Source organism: Pseudonaja textilis, chromosome Z (genome assembly GCF_049901715.1).
Source record: "Pseudonaja textilis isolate UNSWEBS1 chromosome Z, rPseTex1.2, whole genome shotgun sequence".
Lineage (NCBI taxonomy): Eukaryota > Metazoa > Chordata > Lepidosauria > Squamata > Elapidae > Pseudonaja > Pseudonaja textilis.
The window spans coordinates 68,299,354-68,325,976 of record NC_142008.1 but is presented as its reverse complement, the minus strand read 5'-3'; the positions used below and the strand labels follow the sequence as shown (position 1 = coordinate 68,325,976).

The 26,623-nt window shown below is 38.0% G+C and overlaps 2 protein-coding genes and 1 long non-coding RNA gene across 8 annotated transcripts in view; 1 reads left to right on the top strand and 2 right to left on the bottom strand.

Annotated features, from left to right (window-relative positions):
* LOC148124068 (MLV-related proviral Env polyprotein-like) overlaps nucleotides 1-2,333 on the top strand; it is a 42,833-nt gene extending 40,500 nt beyond the window's left edge. The window contains exon 4 of the mRNA XM_087915896.1: nucleotides 1,828-2,333. Coding sequence (XP_087772022.1) covers nucleotides 1,828-2,333 — 506 coding nt within the window. The remainder of the gene's footprint in view (nucleotides 1-1,827) is intronic.
* Nucleotides 1-26,623, bottom strand: part of LOC148124067 (uncharacterized) — a 718,603-nt gene that overhangs the window by 126,305 nt on the left and 565,675 nt on the right. The window lies entirely within an intron of this gene.
* Nucleotides 1-26,623, bottom strand: part of POU6F2 (POU class 6 homeobox 2) — a 403,956-nt gene that overhangs the window by 68,051 nt on the left and 309,282 nt on the right. For 5 of the 6 annotated variants that reach the window (XR_015740476.1, XM_026702258.2, XM_087918534.1 and 2 more), the window contains one exon: nucleotides 15,869-16,003. The exons of the other annotated variant lie outside the window; for it this stretch is intronic. Coding sequence is in view for 4 of the 5 variants with exons in the window: in XM_026702258.2 (XP_026558043.1) it covers nucleotides 15,869-16,003 (135 nt within the window). In the remaining variant the exon portion in view is untranslated. The remainder of the gene's footprint in view (nucleotides 1-15,868; nucleotides 16,004-26,623) is intronic. 6 annotated transcript variants of the gene reach the window in all.

Here is a 26,623-nt window from a genome sequence, read left to right as displayed (position 1 = left end):
ATTTGGAGCTGTGTGCAGCTCTCTGCTCTTCCAAACCTTGCTGCCTCTCCCAACATCAAAGCCTTGGAGATGCAAAGATGCTACAGCAGTAGCATCCTGAGTTGCCTTAGCATGCTTGGTGAGTTAAGAATCACCCTACCCAGAGAAGGAGGTGTTGGAGGAGGAGGAGGAGGCAGTAGTGGAGAAGCAAGCAACTCAGGGTGCTACGGCTTCAATGTTGGGAGAGGCAGCGAGGGCTGGAAAAGTGGAGAGTTGTGCATGGTTCCATCTTCCTTTCCTTTCCTGTATGCAAATGGGCATGGGGGGAGGAGGAAAGAGAAAGAGCAGGGAGCAATTCAAAGCTAGAGAACTAATGAGAAGAGCTGACAGCAGGCACTGGGGGAGGGGACTGTTGTTGCCACGGCCGCTGTGTGTGGGAGTGTGCATCTCAGGGACCTGAACCGGGGGTGTGGGAACTGCAAATGGGAGCCTTTGGTGGTTTTTAAGATCTCCTGGAATGCAGCAGATAGGTGTTTTGTAGGTCTCAGTGAAAGAGTGAGTTTTGTTTCACCTCCTTTCCTCCCCGGGTAATGTGAGAGATGCTTTCTCTCTGTTTCTCCCCTCCCCTGCCCCAAATAATCACTGGCTGTGGCTGGGTTTGGCAGCAAAGTGCTAAAGTAAGAGAAGTGCCTCCAGGGACATCTTTCCTTGCCTGTCTCCTGGTGAGGCTGGAAGAACCAGCTCAGCCCCCCAGCTTTTCCTTGGCTGCAGATCTGAGCTCTCTCAATTCTCCACCTGGCATCTTAAAGGCTCTTCTGTCTCTTTGGAAGGTGCAGGTGGGGGGGAGGCTTCCAGCCCGGAACGTTTTATTTTGTTATCATTAAGCATTTATGTTTTTGTTATAATGAAATAAGTGTGTGTGTGTGTGTGTGTGTGTGTGTAATTTTTACACACAGTAATTTATATTTAATATAATTTTTTATATTAAATATATTAGCTTCTTAAAAAATTCATATTATTTTTAATATGAATTTAAAAGTATTTTAATTTAAAAGTATGATTTAAAATTTAATTTAAAATTATGAATTTGGTGGTCCCTGGGATCCCAAAGGTTGGTGCTCCCTGCATTAGGAGAAGGTAATATTTTCACCAAATTAAATTTGGCCCAGGCATATCAACATACAGCTGAAGCTCAAACCATAGTAAACGTAGGGGAGCGTTCAAGTGTAACCTTTCAATTTGGAGTTAATGCAGCACCTGGCATTTTTCAAAGCCTGATGGAGAGGTTACTCCATGGTATCCAGGGCATCGTCTCCTATTTTGACAATGTCCTGATCTTAGCATCCAGCCATGCTGACCTTTAAACTCATTTGCGTGAGGTGCTACAATGGTTCCAAAAAGTAGGCCTTAAGCTCAAGAAACAAGATGGGGTATCCAGAGTTGAATTCCTGGGTTACCTAGTAGACGCAATAGGCCTTCATCCAACAGCCTCCAAAATTCAAGCTATTCAGCAAGCACCAGCTCCTATCAGTAAGACTCAACTGCAGGCCTTTTGGGGCCTTTTAAACTTCTATAGTGTATTCATTGCCCATAAGGCATTAGTAGCAGAACCTCTACACCATTTATTAGATCAGAAGGCGCCCTGGGTGTGGGACAGAGAGAAGAAAAAGCATTTTGTGCTGTAAAGAATCTACTGACTTCAGACAGTGTTCTTGTCCAGTAAATGCCTTCCACTTATCCTGGCCTGTGATGCTTCACCTTTTGGGGTCAGGTCTGTTTTGAGTCATAGATTGTCTAATGGCTCTCCACCTCCAATAGCATTTTTCTCCAGAGCTCTTTCCTCTGCAGAAAGAAACTATAGCCAACTGGATAAGGAGCTTTTGGCAATAGTCTCTGGCATTAAGTATGAGTATTTATATGGCAGACAATTTGAACTCATTACTGACTGTCAGCCTCCGTTGAGACTACTTGCAGGCAATAAGCAAATGCCTCAAGTTCTTTCACCTCAAATGTCCCAGTGGACTGTTTTTCTTGAATCTTATTCTTACCAACTGTTTCATCACCTGGGGAACCAACTCAGCCATGCTGATGCCCTGAGTCACTGCCTGATTCCAAACAATGGCAAAGACCCAGCACCAATGTCATCTGTGCTTCTAATTGACTCCCTGGAAGCACCTATTTCAGCTACTGACATTGCTAGGCACTCAAATAAAGACAAAGTGTTAGTCCAGGTGCTGGACTGGGTGATGAGGGATGGCCACAGGGAGCAGTTAACACAGAGTTTGGCTTCTATAAAGCCAGACAGCATGAACTTTCAGCACAACAAGGTTGTCTATTATGGGGAAACAGGGTAGTGGTACCAACCTCTTTGCATCATGACATTCTGGCCTTACTGCATGAGGGTCATTCTGCCATTGTCAGGATGAAGGCTCTGGGATGGAGCTATGTGTGGTGGCCAGGATTAGACCAAGTAATAGAAACATGGGTTGCAGGGTATGGGACTTGCCAGGAATCCAGGTCAGCACCCTCCAAGGCCCCAGTACAAGAATGGGAAACTCCCCGGGGTTCTTGGTCCAGACTCCATGTGGGTTTTGCTGGCCCTTTTCATGGGGGCATCTTCCTGAGTGTAGTGGATGCATTCTCTAAATGGTTGGAGGTCATTCTCATGTCATCCACCACTACAGAAGCAGTAATACAAATACTACAGAAATTGTTTGCAACCCATGGTCTGCTAGACCAAATAGTCGCTGATAATGGGCCTCAATTTACCTCATCCCCATTCTTAGCCAGAGAGGGCATCCATCATTCATTGACTGCTCCCTGGCACACCTCGAGCAATGGCATGGCAGTGGTTAGAACTACTAAAGAAGCAGTGAGCAAAATGACAAAAGGAGATTGGCAGACCAAGTTAGCCTGATTTTTATTGGTACAACATGCAACCCCTTGCCATTTGACCAATCATAGCCCAGCAGAGGCATTAATGGGCTGGCGTTTAAGAACCACCCTCGACAAATTATACCCCGGGTTTGCCCCAGAAAAGCCCCTGGACACTTTTAGGAATTGGTGATCATTTAACCTGGGGGACTAGGTTTATGTGAGGAACTACGCTGGTCACCTACTTTGGCTACCCGGGATCATAGTAGCAATCTTGGGGCTTTACTTGTACACAGTAGAATTGGAGAGTGGAAGGTTATGGAAATGACATGTTGATCAGTTAAGGGCATGGGGCAAATTACAGCAATCATGGGAGCCAAGAGCTGAAGCAACCGGCCCAGAAACATTGCAGCCGATAGACAACAGACCATCTGACCAAAATGAAAATCCAACCCTAAGAAGTGACTTACCAGTGGAGTCATGGTCCCTGGAATCAGAACCAGCTAAGAAGGAAGCGCAGCAACCAAGGAAGCTGAAGCAGTGGAGAATCCTCCTTCCAAGAGCAGAGAGCTTCAAAGATCTACTTGAGAAAGGTGTCGACTGGCCTATCTAGATGATTACGCATGCACTTCACTAAGGAGGGAAGAGTATTGTGTCCAGAGTCTTCACTTCGGTCCACAAGCTAGGGGGTGCTATATGGCTACCTGATTGGCTGGCTGCCTGACAGCTGGGAGTAAAAAAGAGCTGTCAGATGAAGCTGCCTCAGGTTGCTGCTAGCACAGGGGTTAGTTTGAATGCCCATTGGCAACCTGCTGTTAGAAATAAACCTTGTTAGCCATTGTTAATCTGAGTCTCCTCAGTTTTTCCTCGTTGATCGCAAGATCTATCAGTTTTTGAGCCAGGTTTAACCTAATCTTTACTTGTACCTTTAGTTTATCCTGCTTAGGTATAAAACCTTGCTCCAGAGGGCTGGAGCAATGCAGAAAAGGCTCCTTTCCTAGATTCCATGTGTCAAACTTCTTTAACTGACAGCGTCCATAAAATACCTTCTTCTTCCTGACCAGATGGGACAGGCTGGTTCTGAGGAATCAGTATCTATGTATTAAAAAGCAGTCACTGGGGTCTTTTCAATGAGAATATACCTTTATAAATCTATCCATAAAGAAAGCCTTGCCTTATTTTGCAATTGTTCCCCATCACGATAGCTCACCTGACATATCATTACACATTGTTCAAGTCTGTCAAGATTTTTTGGATTTTGAGCTTGTCTTCTGGGATGTTGGCTTATTTCAAAATTTCAAAAAATTACTATCAATTTATTCAGGAGCAGTTTCTGTGACCTGAAGAGGAATTCATTGTTATTTTGTTTATTAGTTGTTAGTGGAACAAAATGAATTGGATATTAAAGGAATTGTGACTATAGTGTCATTATGGATATCCATTTTATCTAATTTACTATAATATAATTTTCATTAGGAAATAATTTCAAACACCATCATTTAAAAGTGGTGATTAAAGTGTATTAAAAGTTATTTAAACAGGAAACATTACCTTCACAAAATAGCTTCTTCTATTTATGAAGAAGCTGACAATAAATTTACTTTATTCTTTGGTGATAATCATCACAATGACAATTAGCTGAGCTTTAATCACATTTTCTCATATGTATCAGTCTCAGAAAAATATTTTCTTCTATGATTTTCCCACCTTATTGCCATTTCTCACAAATTATGAATCATTGTTATATCAATTATGCTAAGCTATGGTTGTAATTAATGCCAAATTGTGATTTTAAAGTGCAATTTAGCATTTTAAAACTGATGATCCTGCTCTCAAATTATGCTAAGCCAAAACCAGGAGCCATATTATAATTTAACATTATGTGTAAAATCAATTAATCTGTTTGATTGGTGGATTCAACAAATAACTTCCCCTGGCATACTTTCCATTGATTATACGAATTTCTTCTTTTGAACATCAATGTGCAACTTGTCAAGCCCTTTTTCAGTTCCAATGAAAATGATTTATGAACAAATATTATCAGCATATTGGGTTAAGTGTTTAAGCAGAAAACATTGAAAATGTTATAGCAGTTTGAAAAGGTCATTTATTGTGGTGTAGAATGTATAAATACTTTTGTCCTGCTGCCATTCCCTTTTTCCATTTATCAGCTGGAATGAAACAAATTTTAGAACTACAAGGTCTGATATATAAATAGATAATATAAAAATTAGATGAGTGCAAATATAAAAGTATGCTCTACCTTTTGAAATTTTCATTCTGTCTCATTGATTGTTCATTGAAGTTGCCTTCTCCATGTGGGCTCACAGTATTTATAAGAATTGGATATTCATTTGTTCATTCATTCATATTTTTTGCATTTAAATACTGCCCATCTCACAAACAGAATGATTCTGGCAGTGTGCAGTTAAAAATACAAAGACCTAAAACATAAAAATACAGTAAAAGGGCCAGATTAAAACAAAGAATAAAATAAGTTAAAAGATTGGGGAAGGCCCTCAACAAATCCCAGGGTTTCATGTTTGCTAAGCCAGCCCCATGTGAGTTGGCAGAGCCAGCACTTAAGACTCCTTTGAAAGGCCAGGAAAATGGGGGCCCAGCTCACCTCTGGAGTCAGGATGTTCCAGAGGGCTGGAGCAATGCAGAAAAGGCTCCTTTCCTAGATTCCATGTGTCAAACTTCTTTAACTGACAGCGTCCATAAAATACTTTCTTCTTCCTGACCAGATGGGACAGGCTGGTTTTGAGGAATCAGTATCTATGTATTAAAAAGCAGTCACTGGGGTCTTTTCAATGAGAATATACCTTTATAAATCTATCCATAAAGAACACCTTGTGTTATTCTGCAATTGTTCCCAATCACGATAGCTCACCTGACATATGATTACACAATAAAGTTTGTGACAAAATTTCCTTCATATTTAATTGTGATCCTTTCACTGGATTTAAAATTGGCTGCTTGATTTTATTTTCCTTAAAACATAAGAGTGTTTTGGCTGTTGAAGGATTTGTTTAGCTAATTGAAAGTTGATGCTTACAAAAATGACAAGGTGGAAAACAAATGTGCATATCACATGTATTAAAAATGAGAAAAATATTAGGAAAACCTGGGACAGAATAATACATGTTAGTAAAGAGGAAGAGAACTGTTTTTTTTGCTGATGATTGTGACTGGCTTGATGACCTGATTATGTCACTGAATGTCAGCAGCTGAGGCTCTAAAAACGGAAACATATCCCATCAAATCTATCTTCATTTTAATCACTCTCCCTGTGGAGATGGCTTGTTAGAAAAGAGAATTCTCAGGCTTTATTAGCATCATTTACCATCAGGAGCCAATGGATGCCCTCTTATCAGAATAATGAGAACCAAGAACACTCATTACCTAACTGGATAATCCACTGTTTAGTCTGTGAATTACTTGGGGATTAAACCTTTCTGAAGGCTGTTAATTTTAATCAGGGGCCATACTAGAGGCTGCCTCTTCTCCACCAGAGGTGGTATTCAGCAGGTTCTGACCAGTTCTGGAGAAGTGGTAGCGGAAATTTTGAGTAGTTTAGAAAACCAGCAAATACCACTTCTGACTGGCCCCGCCCCCATCTATTTTCTGCCTCCCAAGTCCCAGCTGATCAGCTGGGTCTTCTTTTGTTGCCCTGCACAGGAGAACAGAGCTGGAAAGCAGGTTAGTGAGGTGGGGAGGGAATGGGATTTTGAAGTAACCTTCTCCCAGGAGTGAGGTACTAATACCACTCTATAAAGCTAAAGTAAGACCACACCTAGAGTACTGCTTCCAGTTTTGGTCACTACACTATAAAAAAGATGTTGAGACTCTAGAAAAAGTACAGAGAAGAGCAACCAGGATGATTAGGAAACCGGACACTAAAACATATGAAGAACGGTTACAGGAACTGGGCATGGCTAGTCTAGTGAAGAGAAGGACTGGGGAGACATGATAGTAGTCTTCCAATATTTGAGGGCTGCCACAGACAGGAAGGGATCCAGCTATTAATAATGGATGAAAACTGAACAAGGAGAGATTTAACCTGGAAATAAGGAGAAACTTTCTGACAGTGAGAACAATCAACCATGGAACAGCTTGCCCTCGGAAGTTGTGGGAGCGCCATCGCTTGAGACTTTCAAGAGGAGATTGGACTGTCATTTGTCAGAAATGGTGTAGGGTCTCCCACTTGGGCGGCGGGGGGGGGGTTGGACTTGATGACCTAGAAGGTCCCTTCCATATCTGATTATCTATCTGTTAACTTTGAAGAAATGTAATGCCAATATGGACTGGCAAAAGTCAGTGGAGTGGCTGTGTCCACAATTTATATTTTAATTTACTTTTACAGTAATTCCATAATGCATAATTCCATGCATCACTATCTTTTAAAGCAATTTCATATTTTATATCTGTTTATGAACTTGCTCATATTTTTCTGATAACAATTAATTGTAGAATGGCTAAAAACCTTTCCCCAGAAGGGAAAGCACTAATTCAGCTCTTGCTTCTTGCTTCAGTAAAGAGTAAGATAGTGAGTTGTGAATCTCACAATGGTTAAAAAAATGTAGGGCTCTGTACTGAGGAGCTCCCCAGAGAATATAACTACATTTCTTCTAGTAAACAAGTACAGATTGAGAAACACATACAAGTTTGAAATGCTATCACTATTTAATTTTCTTCAGTAACAGTTCAGTGTAAGCTCTTTGTGCAGAGACAATGGAACAAAGCTGGAGAAGGACCTGCTATGTCTTTCCCATTATGGTTCCACTTTATCTTCCTTCCACTTCCCAAGCAGATAACAGCAGTGATGTAGGTTCTCTCTTTTCCAAGACATTTAGTTTAAATGTTCAGTCCTCAGGATAACATAATTATAATGCAACAGAGAAATATAGAGAACCAATCATTTTAAACTCAGAACTGATAGATGGTAGGCCACAAATGCAATAAATGGAAGCCTGACCAACATCCAACACTGCTACTTCATTTTGAGCATTCATATATAAAAAAGTAATCTTTGCTGGTGATTCTGACTTATAACGACTTATTTATTTATTTTGTCAAGCATGCATTTGATAATATATATAAGTATAAACATGATTATTAATACATGAAGTAGATACGAATAAAAGGGAACATTGAGACAGGGATGTTGGTGCGCTTATGCACATCCCTTTCAGACCTCTTAGGAATGGGGTGAGGTCAACAGTAGACAGTCTGAGGTTAAAGTGTTTGGGATTAGTGGAAAAAACCACAGAGTCAGGTAGAGTATTCCAGGCATTGACCACTCTGTTGCTGAAGTCGTATTTCCTGCAATCAAGTTTTGTACAGTTTACCTTGAGTTTGTATCTATTGTATGCTCGTATATTGTTGAAGTTGAAGCTGAAGCTGAAGTAGTCATTGATTGGTAGGACATTGTAATGGATAATTTTATGTACTATGCTTAGGTCAGACCAAAGGTGGTGTAGTTCTAAGTTATCTAAGCCTAAAATTTCAAGTCTGGAGGCATAGGGTATTCTGTTGCGAGTAGAGGAGTGGAGGAGTCTTCTCGTGAAATATTTTTGGACTCTCTCAATTGTATTAATGTTTGATATGCAATGTGGATTCCAGACAGATAAGCTATATTCAGGAATTGGTCTAGCAAATGTTTTGTATGCTCTAGTTAATAGTACAATATAACTGGAGAAAAAGCTTCACAGGATTAGGTTAACAACTCTTAATGCAAATGCCTTGCTGAAGTCTTTGTATATTATATCCACAATATTTTGCTGGTCTACTAATTTAGTCACTATGTTGAAGAATGAAATAAGATTGATTTGGCATGATCTGTTTTTAACAAACCCATGCTGACTGCTAGTTATTACTTTACTCATTTCTAGATGTCGGCAAATCTGTTTTTTTTATTATCTTTTCCAGTATCTTCCCAGGTATTGATGTTAGGCTGTAGTTTCCTGGATCTGTTTTTTCCTTTTTGAAGATGGGAACCATATCAGATCTTTTCTAGTCCTCTGGTACTTCCTCAGTGCTCCAGGATTTTTGAAAGATGTGATACAGTGGTTCTGAGATGACATCTCCAGCACCTTTAGAACTCTGGGATGTAATCCGTCAGTTCCTGGTGATTTGTATTTATCAAGATCAGATAGAGTTTACTATTTTTTTTGCTTATTTTAATTTTTATTTCTAGTCTGTCTTTTACAGTTATGTTTTTGGTAGGTTGGGCTATAGTTTCTTTTTGCGTGAAAACTGATGCAAAGAATGAGTTAAGCAGCTCTACTTTCTCTCTGTTACGTGTTACTTCCTTTCCATCTTCTTTCTTTAGTGGACTAACTGTTTCCTTGATTTTTTTCTTGTTATTTATATGTTGGATTTTTTATTACTATTATTATTTTTGACTTTTGTTGCAAGTCTTTGTTCATTCTGAACATTTTGGTTTTCTGACTTTGTTTTTACAAATCCTGGCTATCTGCTGATATTCTGCTTTAGCTGTTTGCCCCTTTTTCCATTTTTTGTCCTTGTCCTTGTACTTGTCTTTCAATTTGTCAAACAGATCTTTGTGCAGTCATGCTGGTTCCTTTTTGGGTTTCTTGGTTTTCTTTCTCATTGGTATTGTGCTGGTCTGGGCTTTTATGATCATATTTTTCAGAGTTTCCCAAGATTCTTGAGTTGTTTTCCCCTTTAGGATTTTCATCCAAGGAATCTTTCCCAATTTCTCTCTGAGTTTGTTAAAATAAGCTCTTTTGAAATCTAAGAATTTGGTATCATTATGTTCTATTGCTTGTGTTTGCGTTATGTTGAATTCTAGTATGACATGATCACTCCCACCCAAGGTTCCTGCAGTTTTAACTCCCTCTATTAATTTCTTTTCTGTTTGTAAGAATTAAGTCCAATATGGCTGTTCCTCTAGTTCCCTCTTCTACCTTTTGGGCAACAAAGTTGTCCACTAGGTTGGTTAGGAATCTATTTGATTTCTCACTTGGTGTAGAATTAGTCTTCCACTTGATATCAAGATAATTGAAATCCCCCATTACTATTGTAGTGTGTAAGACAGAGCATTTATTTTTTGAGATTTAAAGTTGCCACTTGTTTAACCATTCTGATATATAGTCAAGGTCTTTTTGGAGTGTAGCAACATTGTTGGTGGTGTTGAATAGTTTTACATCATCGGCGAAAAGAATGACGTTGCTTTTAATATGATCACAAAGGCAAGCTAGAAAAATTTTGTAACAACTGGTTCTGTGGATGTGGCTAGGTGGACATGGTTAGGTGGCTGTGGTCATGTGACTGGGTGGGTGTGGCTTCTTTTTCTTTTGGCAGAAACCCCCCCCCCCCATTTTTGGGCCTTCTGGGCTTCAGGGAAGCCTCATGGGTGAAGCAGTAAGTAAGCAAGGGGAATCCTAGCACAGCTGATCATAGGAACAGTTGATTGTTGGGAGAGGGAAAAAAAGAAATACCTTAAGGAGTGATTGGGCGGGGAAGAATGCAGTCAGTGATGTTGGGCATGCGCACGATGTTGCACATGTGCAATAATGACTGACTGGGAAGGGTGGGGCAGGCGGAGAGGGGCAGGGCCAGCCCGGGGCATGATTTGCCGGTTCTCCAAACTGAGCAAAATCATAACAACTGGTTCTATAGAACCGGTCTGAACCGGTAGAATCCCATCCCTGGATCAGCCTGCCTACTCATAAATTGGGTTCCATTGATATGTAAGTTGCAATGAGAATACCAGAACCCACAAGTTCAGCTGCATTACAGATGATTAGCCAGTCCCAATGAGTATTTTATATTCAACATGTGAAAGAGTGACCTTCAGGCTGAGGTCACTTGCATTTAATGATTGATTTTTGGTATACAACTCTTAATATCTCAAAGTCTGAACTGAAACAGGAACACTTTGCAATGTATAGCTATAGCAGGTCTGTTGGCTGCAAGTTAATCAAAAGATCAGTTGAAGGTGTTGATCATGATCTGCTTTGATTTGTATCAATTTTAGGACCAGGGCAACTTTTAAGCTGAAACAAAATAAAGCCTATAGATTGTTATCTAATTCATCTCTTATCTCCTCCTTGAAGCCAAAATTAACATTCTCCCAAAATAAAAGAAATATGCAAAAGAAGATATGGCAGAGCTTTGAATGCGAAGCCCCAAATGTTCTGCCCAATGTTTTGGTGTAGATGGGAGCACCCGGCTACAACACCTTAAAACCTTTGACCTCCAAATCTCTTCAAGGAACTGCCTGGAGGTGCTATATCTATATCACTCCCAAGGACCCTTTTAGCTGAGAACTAAAAGCATTGCCAGCCGTGCTAAATATACCTATTAACTATTTCTGGACTATATCTACAAGGACTTTACAGATTTGCAAGAAAGAATCCTACCAACTCCTGCAATCTGTGGCAATACTAAATGTAAAGGTCAAAATAATGTAAATACACAGCAGTGAAATCTTTAAAAACTTTTAAAAAATAAACAAAGATCCTATATATTTCCCAACAATTTATCAATACATTCCAATTATTTGCCTTCCTCTGGAATGATTAGGGGAGGAGTGGGTGAGCATCCTCAACTGACAAACTATCATGGTTTTCTCTTGCAGAGCCTTTAAATGTACATTTTATGTTCCTGATGACTTCAGTGAGTTTTGCACTGTTTCTAAAACATAGATATAAACAAGCAAGCTTTCTAGATGGAACTCATCTGACTATGAGTTATAGGTATTATAACCAACTTTTCTTCCATTCCAATACTCTTTCGCTAAAAGAAAACTTAATAAGCTTTTGAGAGCCTCCATTTAAAGTCAGCTGTATAAAATGCTCCTTTGATGAAAAGATATTGGAACAAGGGTTAAAGTAGACACTGAGAGGTTATTGTAGAGGGCATGCTGGTCATGAAATCCTCCTTTAATATGTGTGACATGCATCTGCAATAAGATGATTAATTAGATAAGGCTTCTCTTTGACAAGGTCCATCGTTCAACCCTTGGGGTAGTGATGGAACATTTCAGTAGCCCCCCAGCAAATATAACAAGGTCAGCATTTTTCCTTGTCAGGACTTACTCAAGGCACATGGGCCCCAGGTGAATCTTTGTATTATCTTAATCATGTTTAAATAATACTTATTATTAATAAATATTTTAGAAATATGAAGCAGAAGAAAATAAATTCCACTTTTAAGGAAAGCAGAATAGTAACAATGGAATCAGGTAGAATAGAAGAATTTGTTTTTTAATTACATGAAATGAATTGAGGGAACACCCTTTATAACCACTGGTTTCAAAAAAATACTATAATATTGCCTTCATTGTATAGTTGTTTTATCTTCCTGATTTGGGAAGATCTTGAGACTCACCAAACATATTGAAATCTGGCTTTCTATAATAAACTGAGTTTATTATAGAAAGGACTCAGAATGTTTGATTTAACTAAATATATTTCTTTAAAACAAGTAATCTACATATAACAAGAAACATAGAACTGTTCTCCAAGCAAATGAATGACTAGATCGATACCCATGCTTCGCTACAAAACTATGTGGCTGGGCTTATTTTTTTTGGGAGGAAAATAAGGGGAAAAAATTCTGCCTCTGCCTACCAGCATCCATCAATATTCATCTGGCTACCATCCTGTCTGTGTGTGAGAGAGTTGAGGGCTGTTTGGAAAGTGAAACAGTATTTGCTGTGTGAGCAAGAAGGAGACAGCAAAGAACCTGGTGTGGTTTAGTTGAACTGTTCTATACTAAAGCTGCTTGGTACTGTGAAACTAAAACTGGAACTGAAACTTCTCTACAAATTGCACGTTTGTAGGCTTTATGGTTCTGGAGATTTTGTGATGATGTGTGAGTGGTATTTCGCTTTATAGATAGATAGATAGATAGATAGATAGATAGATAGATAGATAGATAGATAGATAGATACTGTTTTATTTATCCTCTATATACAAATGCATATTAAATGCTATCTGCAATATCTGTATACTAAAACTCTCAAGCTTGTTTGTAACCTTCAATTGGATGTCGCAAATGTGCTTTTTTCAAGAGGCAACTGGACTTTCTGGTTTTCTTTGAAGACGTTTTACTTCTCATCCAAGAAGTTTCTTCAGCTCTGACTGGATGGTGGGAAATGGAAGGATTTATACTCCTTGCAGACAGCTGGACATTTGCCTTTTTTACAGGTCATTAAGATTACCTAGAAGTTTATCGGTTACCTGAACAACCCACTAAAAGAATGCAAATGTCCAACTGTCTGCAAGAAGTATAAATCCTTCCATTCCCCACCATCCAGTCAGAGCTGAAGAAGCTTCTTGGATGAGAAGTGAAACGTCTTCAAAGAAAACCAGAAAGTCCAGTTGCCTCTTGAAAAAACACCTTTGGGACAACCATAACCTGGGTGACTGAGAATCTCCATAGACCTTCAGTTGGGTGAAATTGGAAGGTATAGGGCAGGGGTGTCAAATTCAATTTCATTGAGGGCCTCATCAGGGTTGTGTTTGACCTCGAAAGCCAGGGGGCAAAGCATGCTCAGGGTCATGTTGGGAACAAAAGAGAAGGGGCAGCAGCCACTCACCTGCATCTGGAACGAAGAAGGAAGGGAGTAAGGAAGGAAGGTGGAATAAAGGGATGGAGGCAAGAGAAGAGAAAGGAAGGGAGAGAGCAGGGAAAGTGGGAAGAAACTAGGAGAAAGGAAGATTTCAGATACTGCCTGACAGCTCGCCACAAAGGAATCCAGGGAAATCGGTCCCACTCCTACTGACTTTTTGACTATCCATTGTCATTCTGTTTTCCCTTTAGATAAGGAAAGATGTTTGAAATTCTGATTCATTGGATTGTCTAGTAAAAAGCGGGCCTGGGGAACTGAGAGCAGGATGGAGCCCTTTAAATGGCTCATGTGATCTGCTGTTGCCGGGGCAGGGGGTGATTTTGTTATATTGTACTATATTAATTAATTTGATTCTTTTTGTTAGTTTTTATTGGTTTAAATGTGGTTTTATATTCTGTAAACCGCCTTGAGTTGCCATGGGCGAATAGGTGGCAATATAAATTCAATGAATGAATAAATGAATAAATAAATAAATAATTTATTAGTATGCATTAAAATTTGGTACCATGATTATTATTTTTTAATTCTATGTTTGTGTAAGATAGCAACCAAGTCTTTTATATATACAAATAGAAAATGGAATTCATTGAAAACAAAGCATCAGTGATAGACAAATGTTCTATAAATTTCCTTGGAACTAATCATGCTAAATCCAATAAATCCAATTCTGTTGTGAATAGCTGCAATTCTGTATAAAATAAGCCATAGCAGAAAAGAGAAAACATTTTATGACTGTATATGCATAGAAGTATTTATCTTACTTGGACAATTTAGAACCAAACTTACCCCAGCTCATGTCAGGTAACAACAATTAAAATGACTAAAAATTTACAACACACACACACTTTCAGTTGCAATATTTATCTAACACAAGTTACCTAATTAGAGCAAAGATAACAAATAGCATACTGTGCAAAAAAAAATCACTGTAGGGTGTACAGTTGCTAAGGAGGGTGCCAATATAGCTTCCTGTGATGAGGTGCTTAGGTGTGGCATTCAATGAAACCTTGCAGGAGTAGAATAGTATAACTGCAGAAACAGTTTCCAAAAACAATTCAAAGGTACTTCCACACAGAGTATATTGCATTAATTTAAGCTGGACAAATAAACCTCTGGTTACAACTGTCATTTAACCTACCAAGTGCAAAACTGAAACTAGAACCATTCCAGACTATGAACCAATTTCTGCAGATGAATATTACTAGATCCAAACAATTTACTGTCTACTTTTGCTTCTCAATCAGAAGTATCTTAATTTATTACACAGTCAACTTTTCTTATAGGTTTTGCAAGATACTGATTCAGAACATCAACAATATTCCTGGTAGAAGATGCAAAAGAGAAATTACAGCATCCATATACAATGGCCCCATACAATGGACCCAAATTTCCCTGATAAACCTTGCCATATCCTCAGCTTACAACCATAATAGACTTACAACCATAATTGAGTCCAAAATTTATGTTGCTAAGTGAAACATTTTGTTAAGTGAGTTTTGCTCCACTTTACGACATTTCTTGCCACAGTTGTTAAGTTAGTAATACAGTTGTTTAATGAATCTGGCTTCCCTATTGACTTCCTTGTCAGAAGGTCGTAAAAGGTGGTCTCATGATCCTGGGACACTGCAACCATAATAAATATTAATCAGTTGCCAAGTGTTTGAATTTTGATCATGTGAACAAGGGGATACTGCAACAGTCATAAGAGTGAAGAACAGTCATAAGTTGCTTTTTTCAGTGCCATTGTAATTTTCAATGGTCATTAAATGAACTGTTGTAAGTCAAGCATTATCTGTAGTAACATTAAACTGTGAATGTTGCTTTGATCCTTCTCAATAGTATCACTCAGTCCACATTATAAAAATGTAATTTAGTACAGTATGAAATGTTAAACTTAAAACACTGTTTTGTGGTATCAGTCTTTCCAAATGAACAAGAAGACTTCTTAATTCTGTTGGTATTAAATGATCAGCATATAGAATAAGAACTGAATTGAAGAAATGCTCAAGATACATAACTCTGTAAACATAGATACAAGGCCAAAATCAAACAAATTGTCATGTTTAATTTTTATCATTTTAGAAATATTTATCTCATAGTTTTATGCTATTAATGCTGTAAATCGCCTGGAATCTCTTCAAAAGGAGATAGGCAGCAAATAAATTTAATTAAATAATAATTTTAAAAATAATATTGGATTAAGTCAAGCACTAAAGTAGGGATATAAGTCCCAATGATTTTCAGGGTATATTTTAATGTTAGTCTCAATTCAAACCTTTATCTTAATATTCTACTTCTTTAAAATTTTTCTCTTGTAAATCTGTCCCCCCTTTCATATACATAGAGTCTCACAATGGAAATGCTCAATATGCCATGTGAATTCACTTTTTCCATCCATCTTCCACTCACCTGTCCTTGTGCATTAGTGACTAATTGACCTGTGACCCCCTGAAGACTGGAGAGTGCATTGCCAAAAGCTTGTGTGTTAGCTATTGAGCCCATGGCGGCGGCAGCTGCTTGACTTGCCAGAGGATTATTAACCAGCTGAAAATGGGAATAAAAGAGGAAAGAATAAGGCTACTCACTGCAATTCAGTTCTATAGCTCGACATTATTAATAATCAGCCTGATGGGAAGGAGCAGTTAATCTTAACATCTCAAAATGTATTTGAGAGCTTTGACAATGTGAATATTAGGCAGTCCAATTCCAACACTTTATAAATTTATATTGGAATAAGTGGAAATGATTTGACCTCAAGTGGATGGTAATGATAGTAAAATCTGGTCAAAGAGTCTTTTCTATCTGTAGGGAGTTTTTTTTAAATACAAATGCAAGTTATTCAAATGGAATATGGGTTTTAAAAACATTATGTACACATTATGTACTATTTGTTTAAAAGAAATTCATTAAAAGCAACTCAGAATTAGATACAAATTTCTGAAAATATATATTTGAGATGGGCAGCTAAATAAATTTATTCAATAAATAAATACACCACATATATCCTCCAGTTATTCTCATTCAGCTGGGACAATTATAAGCTGCAGAATTCCTGTCCCAGGAAAAATCTTGCAATCAAATGATCTACAATTTTATGTAAATAGCCATATTTTGTTTTTCCCCTTTTCTTTCATTAAAAACTACATTAATTAAAATTAAAGGATGTTGCAGAAAATGCATATCTCACACAAATCACATAATAATGTTTGAGTTACAGAATATAACAGTTTATAGCAGTAATTAAGAAAACATTTATAAAAAAGGAAGGTGATGGAACAGAAGTGCTTTATGAAATTTTAAAATCCTATAAAAGACAATTCAAAGAGTTTCAATTCACTATTAAAATTTATTTTGTATTGCTCTAAAATAAAAAGTTAAAAGGAATATAGGAAATATGTTAAAAAGTTGAATGTAGATGCTTCATTTACATTTGTGGCTGTTTCAACTATTATGGTCATTCACAGGTCAATTAATAGGGCTATGCATAATTTAAGAAAATTATTCAGAACAAATGAAACCAAATGTGTGGGACCCAAGCGCAATATATTTTTTTAAGCATAAGTATTACGCTTTATTATTTTTCAGACTTCCTGTGAAACTAAAAAGATGTGACCAAATCAAAGAGCTGCATTAAAGACATAACTGCCTTAATAAGTTGACTTTTAAAACATAGGGGAAGTAGTTGCTCTTTAAAGAGGGGCTATATTTCTTTGAAGTGGTTCTTAGAAATCATTTTCATAAGACACACTGTTCTATTATTTAATACATATTTTATATTGAAAGTAAAAAAAAAAAGAATGAATACTTGATTGTATTAGAATACCATGATAGAAATATGTACATATCTGGTACAAAAACATGTGAGCTTTCTGGGGAATTTTAAAAAGCTGACTAGCACCATTCATTATATAAATTTATTGTAGCTGAAATATTTGCTGTCTAAATCTACTTAAAATCAAACTTACTGTACTCAAGAATAACTACTGATAGGGACATTGCTGATACAACCTGACTTGATTCAATATGAATTGACACAACTGAGGTGACAGGAACAGCATACCACATCCTTCAACATACATCCTACTTTCACTCATTATGTGGCATAAATTGTGATATCTCAAGACATTTTTACTTCTAGCATGATTTGGTTGGAACAAATCCTAATTCTGTTTTCAATCCAAAAGATATTTAGCAGTAGTCTAATAAAAAAAAAGACATTTAAATAGCAAAAATATTTTATTAAATCAGTCAGTTTGATTATGCATATTCATCCATGCTAGTATTTTGTCCTGTTAGAATAAAAAAATATGGATAGAAATTAAGGAATACTATTGGGACTCAGTTCAATCTCACATTAAAAGTAGAGAGGGATATAATTGGGTTAGCTCAGGCTATATTTGCTAGCCAAATATATAAAATGACATATTATCAGAAAAATAAATCTGCAGGATCTGGATCAGCCACTGGGACCAGAGGTTTACTCTTCTGAGCTTTTGGAGTTGTGCTGGAATACATCCTCAGGGAACTTCTCTCTACAAGAAAGTATATTTTGGGCTAGATGTCTAGTTGTGTGTTGCTTTATATTTGTTGACTGGGATATCAATGACTGGCTATTAAGTTGTTGGCTGTTGTTTGCTTGTACTGCTAAATCCTTCCTCCTAAGTACTTAGTCAGCTGGTGACTTACAAAGGACCTGTTTCCCAGCTTTCAATCATTTCCCTGACTGCCTTTGTACCTGCTTGATCAAAATCTTAGTTGCTGCAAAATTGAATGTATGTCATCGATCATTGCAATGTAAGACTACTAATGAATTGGGGATTCCTTGTTTGACCACTTGCTTCTGTTCTTGCAATGTGGTGGCTAAATTTTGCTGAACAAAAGTCCTTTGGTTGTTTAGTCCTCCGTGCTTGTCAGAATTCTTCATAAAGCAAGTACTGGTTTATGTGGAGAAGGCATCAGCCATGGAACAATTTATCTATCTATTGGCTGTATAATTCTTTTACTGTAAATGTCTGTACTATGCTTGTAAATATCTGTACTAGTGATTAAATCAAACACAGGCAAAATATATGAATTTTGGTTTTGCTAGATATTAGCAAAATTAGGTTAGATTATATAGAATTGCTGCACCAGTTACCCTTAATCTACAAGTCAAACCAAGAGATTCTGATGCAAAGAACTGAATATGATTGGAATATGAATATGATCTGGTTTTAATTCAGCAGCAATAAATGGATTCCCTAATTCAAGGTTCCCCAACACCTGGACTGCAGCTCACTACCAGGCCACAGCCTGTTTGAAACTGGGCCACACAAGGAATGAGTTCAAGTGCATGCACCACTCTGCTTGTAATAATGGAGCTGTTCAGTGCATGTGTACCTGCCACACACACACACACACACACACACACACATACATATGCACACCAATGGTGGGCTTTAACTTTTTTTTACTACTGGTTCTGTGGGCATGGGTTGGTAGGCATGGCAGGGGAAGGATATCGTAAAATCTCCAGTCAGAGGTGGTATTTGCCGGTTCTTTGTGTAGTAACAATAGAAATCCTGTAGAGGGCACATGCAGCAAACTGCTGAGTCTAATACAGGGGCCTCTTTGCATGATCTCACTCCCTGTCCTGGGCTGGAAAGTCCCAGACTTGTACATGATCTCACCTTATTAACATCACCACTATTCTTAAGGATTGGTTGGGGGGTTTCACCAATCCAAATGCTGTATCTATGTTACCTTTATCTTGTAAAACCCCTATAAGTGCAATAAACACTGCCCAAGCAGTCAGACATCTTGGCACACTGGAAATGACTGGTCTTTGAATTCCATCACATGGTGCCCAACCAGGGACAACAGCCCTCCGGGTAGTAACAGCCAACATATTTACCACCATCTGGAATAGACCCCTAAGATGCACCTCCTCCCACGGAATATCATGGTAAGTATGGTTGCAATCTATATCAGCAACAGCATAAACATGTACAGGAACTTAGATTCCTGTTACACAAATCAGGTGCTACTTGCCTGAGGTGGACATAAGGAAACTGGTTAAGGAGATAGGGAAACACTGTCCCTGGTATCCTGAATGCAGGACGCTCAGGTTAAAGGATTGGATAAAGATAAGGCATACTGATCTTTGAACCCAGGGCTCCAGTTCAAATATTACATCAATGGTATCAATGCTGTCAAGCAGTGGAAACATCTGGCTCTGATGTCTCAGCAGGACAACAATTGACTACAAATCCCTCTCCTGATTAGGATCAGGTAAAAATTGTCACCCCGAAATCATTTCCAATTGGACTTTCAGCTCCTTCTGAGGAGGATAAATCTTTTGATTCTCCACAGCCATTGTATACCCCCATAAGGCAAGTATTAGAGGGACAATTTGAAAAAGGGGAGATTCAAGCTAGAAACCCAGGACAGAGACACATAAATTTATTTGTTTAAAATTTTTATGTTTAATCCTTTTTAATTATTTAGTGCTTAAGGAGATAGAACAATGGGTGTAACTAGAATGTGGGCAACTGCTCTCTTCTGTTGCACTGGAAGGCAGAGTTGGATGTGGAAGGCATGCCCTGTTGATTTCAATGGTCCACAGTTAGCTCTGCTGTTCAGGAGCATGGAACGAGACACAGATCCGTGTTTAAAATAGAGCCCCTCCACACAGTACATTGGGGCTGATCAAAGAAGATATGGTTAATTTATGCTGTTATGTATGGTGAAGGGAACAAGGAGAAGAAGAAAATGTTTGTTGTTCTTTTCATGGTGTGATTTCCATTTAAACTTCTTAGATGTGTATGTATAATAATGTATAATAATTGTATGCAGAATTGAATAGGATTGAATTGAAGAAAAATATTCTTTACCTATGTATAGCCCCAATTGGAGCTGCTGCAGTTCAAAATAAAATAATTGTAACATGTTTGGGAGCCAGAGAATTAAATTGTTTTTTTGGATTGGACTTAGAACTGTGGGAAGCAGATAGGCAGTGGTTAGGGCCCACAATCACTTTTGTGATTGGAACCACTCCTTGAGTTACCCCACTTCTCTGAGAACAAACTGCAGGTTGTCCAAAGAAAGAAAACATGGAGATTTAAGGGGACAAACCCTTCCCAGGTCTGGAAATGTTGTGTATGAGCATGTGTCTGTGTGTAATCATTTCCAGCCCTGGAGGATGAGAACCTCTAACAGTACACAAAATTATTTAGACAATGGAGCTCATTGGCTCCCAGAAAAGAATTGTAAGTATGCAAGCAGTATGATTACAGTACAAATGTTTGAGTATGTTGATGGTAAAAGTTGGTGTAAATATCGTGTATGTTGATCCCCATCCCAGATTGAAAGGAGAGTAAGAAATAGCATGTGCAAGGAAATGAGAAAGGTCCCATGGAGACATGGTGATTTACTGGAAAGAATGATTTTGTTGAAAAGAATGTTGAGTGGAGAAAAATGGGTGAGATTTCTATGTAGTATTTGAAACATTCCCCCCCCCCTTCTTGTCCTCGCTGATTGTTAACTTTTTGCCCTGTGAAAGTGGAGGCAGGAGGGGGGGGGATAGTGAGGTTTTTTGCTCATTTTGAAGATTTTTTTTCTTTCTCTCTCTTCTTTGAGAAAGGCGGGGCTGAAAGGTGGAAAGTCATTTTTTTATAGGTTACATAGTTTGCCCCAGTAGTCATTACTGTAGGAGTACTATTTTATCTCATGAATTTTCTTAGCACTTTTGCAAACAAAGAAGCCTTAGATGGCTAGGCTGAGATAGGCAATTTGCCTGGAATGTTATCTTTGAAGGTGGCTCAGTTCCCAGCTGGGCAATTTGCCTAGAACAATTATCTTTGAAGATGGCTCAGTTCCAAGTTTACAGTGAAGCTCAGCCATGGAGTCAAAATTCAAACTAGCTGCACTCTGTACATGCTCTTAATCCATATTTTGATTAAAGCAAAGGATTGACACTAAAGTTTGACTCCATCAGGAGGGCTTACAACAAGAATGTGAAGAATGCATAACTATTACCAGCACAACAGGTAAAAATCACAAAAGATATACAATGGGCTTTGCAAATAACTTTTTCCTTGTAATTTTTGATAAATACAATAAGGTGTAAATGGTGGAGTTGTGTAAATCTGATTTTTATTTTTATTTTTAGAATAACTTATTTTTTCAATGTGCTTTAACTGACTACGTAGGCTATTGCTTACAAGGACCCTCATGATGATACCTGGAAAATGTCCTACACTACAGTGCAATCCTCACCTCAACGTTCAGAATTATCTGCTAATATTTTAGCTTTCCAAACCTTTTCTCAACGGTCTTTCAATTTAATCTCTGACTCTCATTATGTGTGTCAATTTTTTTTTAATCTTCCAGGTGCTTATATCATGCCCAGGATTTATCCTAATCTCATGGCCTTGTTTTTAATTTTACAGCAACTGCTACAAGATTGAAGGCAGTTATACTATGTTTCTCACATTCATAGTCACTCCCCTCTTCCTGGGCCTCTTTCTGAAGGCAATAGTTATGCTGATGCTGCTGTTCATATTTTACCTACTTTATTTTCAGATCCTTTTTTCAGTCACTCTTTTTTCCATCAAAATGCTAAGGGACTGGCACAAGCTTGTCATATTCCAATCGACCAAGCTAAACAAATGGTTTTATCTTGTTCCCAATGCTCTGGGGCATCCCTCTCCAGGGACACGGGAGTTAATCCTCATGGTTTTACCTCTAATCAACTTTGGCAAATGGATGTTACCCATGTTCCCTCTTTGGCTCCCTGGAAATATATTCATTTATCTATTGATACCTACTCAGGAGCCATTTGGGCCACACCTCAGCTAGGGGAAACAGCTAATCATGTTATTTCTCATCTTTTTTTGGCCATTACAGCCCTAGGCAAGCCCTCTTTTTTACAAACTGATAATCGGCTTTTTTGCAATTTTGTACAACTTGGAATAACAAGTTCATCAGTCCTTTTAGGACTGCCTCCACAAATAAATAAAAAAGGAGGGAAAGGATCCCTAATTTGTCATGAGTACAACAACAGGTTAAAAAAGTATTCTTTACCTTAAGTCAATTGAATGTTTTTATTCAAAATTTAACTACTTGGGGCGAGGCTATGCCGCTGTGCTTGCTCCTATAGGACCTTTGTGGATTCCAGTTCATTGCATCCCCCAGCCAAGGGTGTCATGGCACCAATCCCTGGATCCGGTTCCCTGATGTCTTTTGCTTATCTGAAGCCTATGATATGGAACATTTGCTTTCTACATGTTTAGTTCCTGTCTGTACTCTTTCTGCAGTAATTCAAAACTTCACTGGCTTAAGTGCATTTTTATTAAATGGGAGTTTTAACTATGAGACAATATCTAATTGGGGATTTGCTGCCTATTATCCACCCCCTGATGTTGCTTTGCACAACCCGATTGCTTTGCACAACCCGATAGTAGCAATTCCTGCAAATATAACATGTGAAAAAGTAGTTAATTGTACATCTTCTAGTAAAAAATCTAGAAAACCTCACTGTCATCACATTAGCTCCCCTATTCTGAACTTCACAGCTTTGGAAGAGACTTTCTTTAACTTTGCCCATGTTTGGCTACTGCAAGGATGGTTTTTTACAAGTGGTCAAGAAACTTTTAATTATATTCCTGCTAATATTAGTGAAGCGCAATGCTGCCTCAACCGGCTAGTTCCTGTTTTGCTCTCTAAACAACAACTTTATCATTCAAATAATTCTTGACGTGGGATCACACTAGATAGCACCTGTGACTCTGAAACAGCATTACTTAATAAAGCAGAATATGTAGCGCTAGCTGTGTCTATAGTGGGCGTGCCAGCAATTGCTGCTCACGCTCACCTTAACATTAATTCTGTTGCATGTAATTTGGCAAAAACAATTAATGCTATTTTTTCAGCTATCTCAACAATCAACCACAAGATGCAGATTTCTACAAAATCTGTGTTGTTTTAATTTGTTTGATGAATCACAAACCATCCAGCACCAGCTGAATATTTTACACAATTTGGCCTCGGATTTAAAAATTGATAATTTAGGATCTTGATGAGAAAGCTTTTGGACTTAGTTACCCACAGGCTTAATGGGAAATATTTACACTATGTAGTCATCATTTGTGCTATATTAATTAGTGGGTGCTGCTTTGTTCAGTGTCTCCCTTCCCTTTGCAACATATATACCACAGCTTTTCACCCTAAACCCCCTTCTACATTGCCTCAGGGTCAGGTATATGCCCTGTATAAACAACTGCAAGCATGCTCTTCTAATGATTATAATCCCCTTACTAACTCCTCTTATGACTATGCCTTGTCTAACAAAATAAAAAAGAGTGAGATGTAGTAACAATAGAGATCCCGTAGAGGGCACATGCAGCAAACTGCTGTGTCTAACACAGGGGCCTCTTTGCATGATCTCACTCCCTGTCCTAGCTGGAAAGTCCCGGACTTGTACATGAACTCACCTTACTAACATCACTACTATTCTTAATGATTGGTTGGGGGTTTTCACCAATCCAAATGCTGTATCTATGTTACCTTTGTCTTCTTGTAAAAACCCTATAAATGCAATAAACGCTGCCCAGTCAGTCAGACATCTTGGCACACTGGAAATGATTAGTCTTTGAACTCCATCACTTTGAACTATTCAAAATTTCTGCTACCGGTTCTCCAGAACTCGTCAGAACCTGCTGAATACCATCTCTCTCTCTCTCTTTCTCTTTCTCTCTCTCTCTCTCTCTCTCTCTCTCTCACACACACACACCCCTAGATGGACCAGCAAAGTGGAAAGGTTGGGGACTGCTGCCCTAATTCCCTCCAGTCCCACATGATTGTTGTTGAGAACTGGATGATATACAAATATAATAAATAGATGTATTAATCAAACCTTGAGGGATTCTACACAATGAACAGAATAAATATCATGACACAGCATGATATAGGTAATCAAATTGGGCTACATTATGCTGATGAAGGAAAAGAAAGAATATTAAGAATGAATAGAGTCCTGAAAAACTGGTTTGGGGAAATCCAGCCTTTTGTGAATAATGGCACATTTTTAACATTGCAACAGCTGTGCAATGTTCCTATCGTTCCTATCACCCATCTCCTCCCTCTTGTGACTGTATGTCTGTAACTTTGTTACTTGTATCCTTACAATTTATATTGACTGTCTCCTAGTATGATTTGATTGCTTAATTGGTACCTTATGATTATTATTAAGTGTTGTATCTTATGTGTCTTGATGAATGTATCTTTTCTTTTTTTGTACACCGAGAGCATATGCACCAAGACAAATTCCTTGTGTATCTAATCACACTTGGCCAATAAAGAATTCATTTGTTTATTCATTCTGTAGAGAATAGCTTTCATAGAAGCTTATCCTTTTCCTTCCTTTCTGGTACTCTTCCAGCACATGTGATTCAAATTTTCAAGCTACTACTTAAACTCTAATAACAGCTGTAGTTCTATTAAGGACCTATGAAAAATGTACATATAGTCTAAGAATGTAAGGAGGATTGAAGCAAGTTCAATTTCAGTCTTTAATAAATAATTTCAAATGGCATTCTATGAAAGCTTTCAAAAATGAATTACACAGATCTTTGAAAATTCTTGAACTTCTTGTTCTGCATATATTTTGTACAATTAGTCTGTGACTGTTCATCTTGTGAATGCTGTATTTTTTCTCCTTGAATTATCTTGAGTTTTCTTCTTCCAATCCTAAGATTTTGCTGTTTCTAGTTTTACTCTGTTCTGCTCATCTATCTTCACTTAAAGTCACTGCCTGGAAATCCACAGAATTTGACAGATGTATGACAGGAAGTTCAACATGATCAAGGAAACTAATTACAAAATATCAGGAGATGTGGCTCTTATATAACAATACTGAACCATCATGATTGCTTGCTACAAGCATAAAAGCAAGGTTGTTGACTCAAGTGCGGCTAGGAAATTAGCCTAGCCTTTGTTAGAGAGGAAGTCAAGTGAATTGCAGGATTCAAAACTATATTTCTTCCCAATAACGGGGGGGGCGGGGGGGGCATTGTCCTCATTAAGTTTTTGATATTACCTCTTCCCCCCATAATCTCAATTTTTCACTTTAAGCAACTTTTTCGTGATGACGTAATCTGGAATTATTTTGTTGCAAAATATATAATGTTATTTTAATCCTAATGCCATGAATACATGACTTTCTTAATCCGCATTTCTTAGAGGATTTCCTTTTATGACATATAAAAAAATACCCTGCACTATGTAGTTGCTCTTATGGTATGGATCAGTCTAAAGTCAAAAGAGTGCCAAAGGAAATAACTCCATAATTTGATTTTTCCATCAGTGTTAGATGGCAGGTATAATTTATTTTAAATTATAAATTAAGTATTCCTACCTTGTAATGCCAGATGTAAAAGAAAAAGAAAAAAAGGGGAAAATTCATGGAAAGACTCCAATTGTCCACACCTATTATTATTCTTATGATATTTAAAATCAGGAGGAATAATTGTACCAAATACAGTTTCAACAAGATCACAGACATGCCAAAATCATAAAGATATAATTTGAAAAAAAGATAGATGGAAAATTTGATGACAGAGGACGACTAATGGCAGGTTTCCTAATGGCAACATCAGATCTTATCTTAGTGGCTCAATTTTGCAGGCCATAAACATGCAAAGTTCTCAGTAAGAACTTCAGGCAATTCTTTCCATGTATAAATTTCAGAACTCTTTGTAGACAACAGCTTCTGATATAACAATAGCATAGATACAGATACAGATAATCAGAGTTGGAAGGGACCTTATAGGTCATCTAGTCCAACCCCCGCCCAAGCGGTAGGTCCTACACCATTTCTGACAAATGGCAGTCCAATCTCTTCTTGAAAGTGATAGCGCTTCCACAACCTCAGAGGGCAAGCTGTTCCATTGGTTGATTGTTCTCACTGTCAGAAAGTTTCTCCTTGTTTTCAGTTTAAATCTCTCCTTGTTCACTTTCCATCCATGATTCCTTGTATAGCCTACAAGAGCTTTAGACAATAGCTTGACCCGTTCCTCCCTGTGGCAGCCCCTCAAATATTGGAAGACTGCTATCATGTCTCCCCTGGTCCTTCTCTTTACTAGACTAGCCAAGCCCAGTTCCTGCAACCGTTCGTTGTATGTTTTA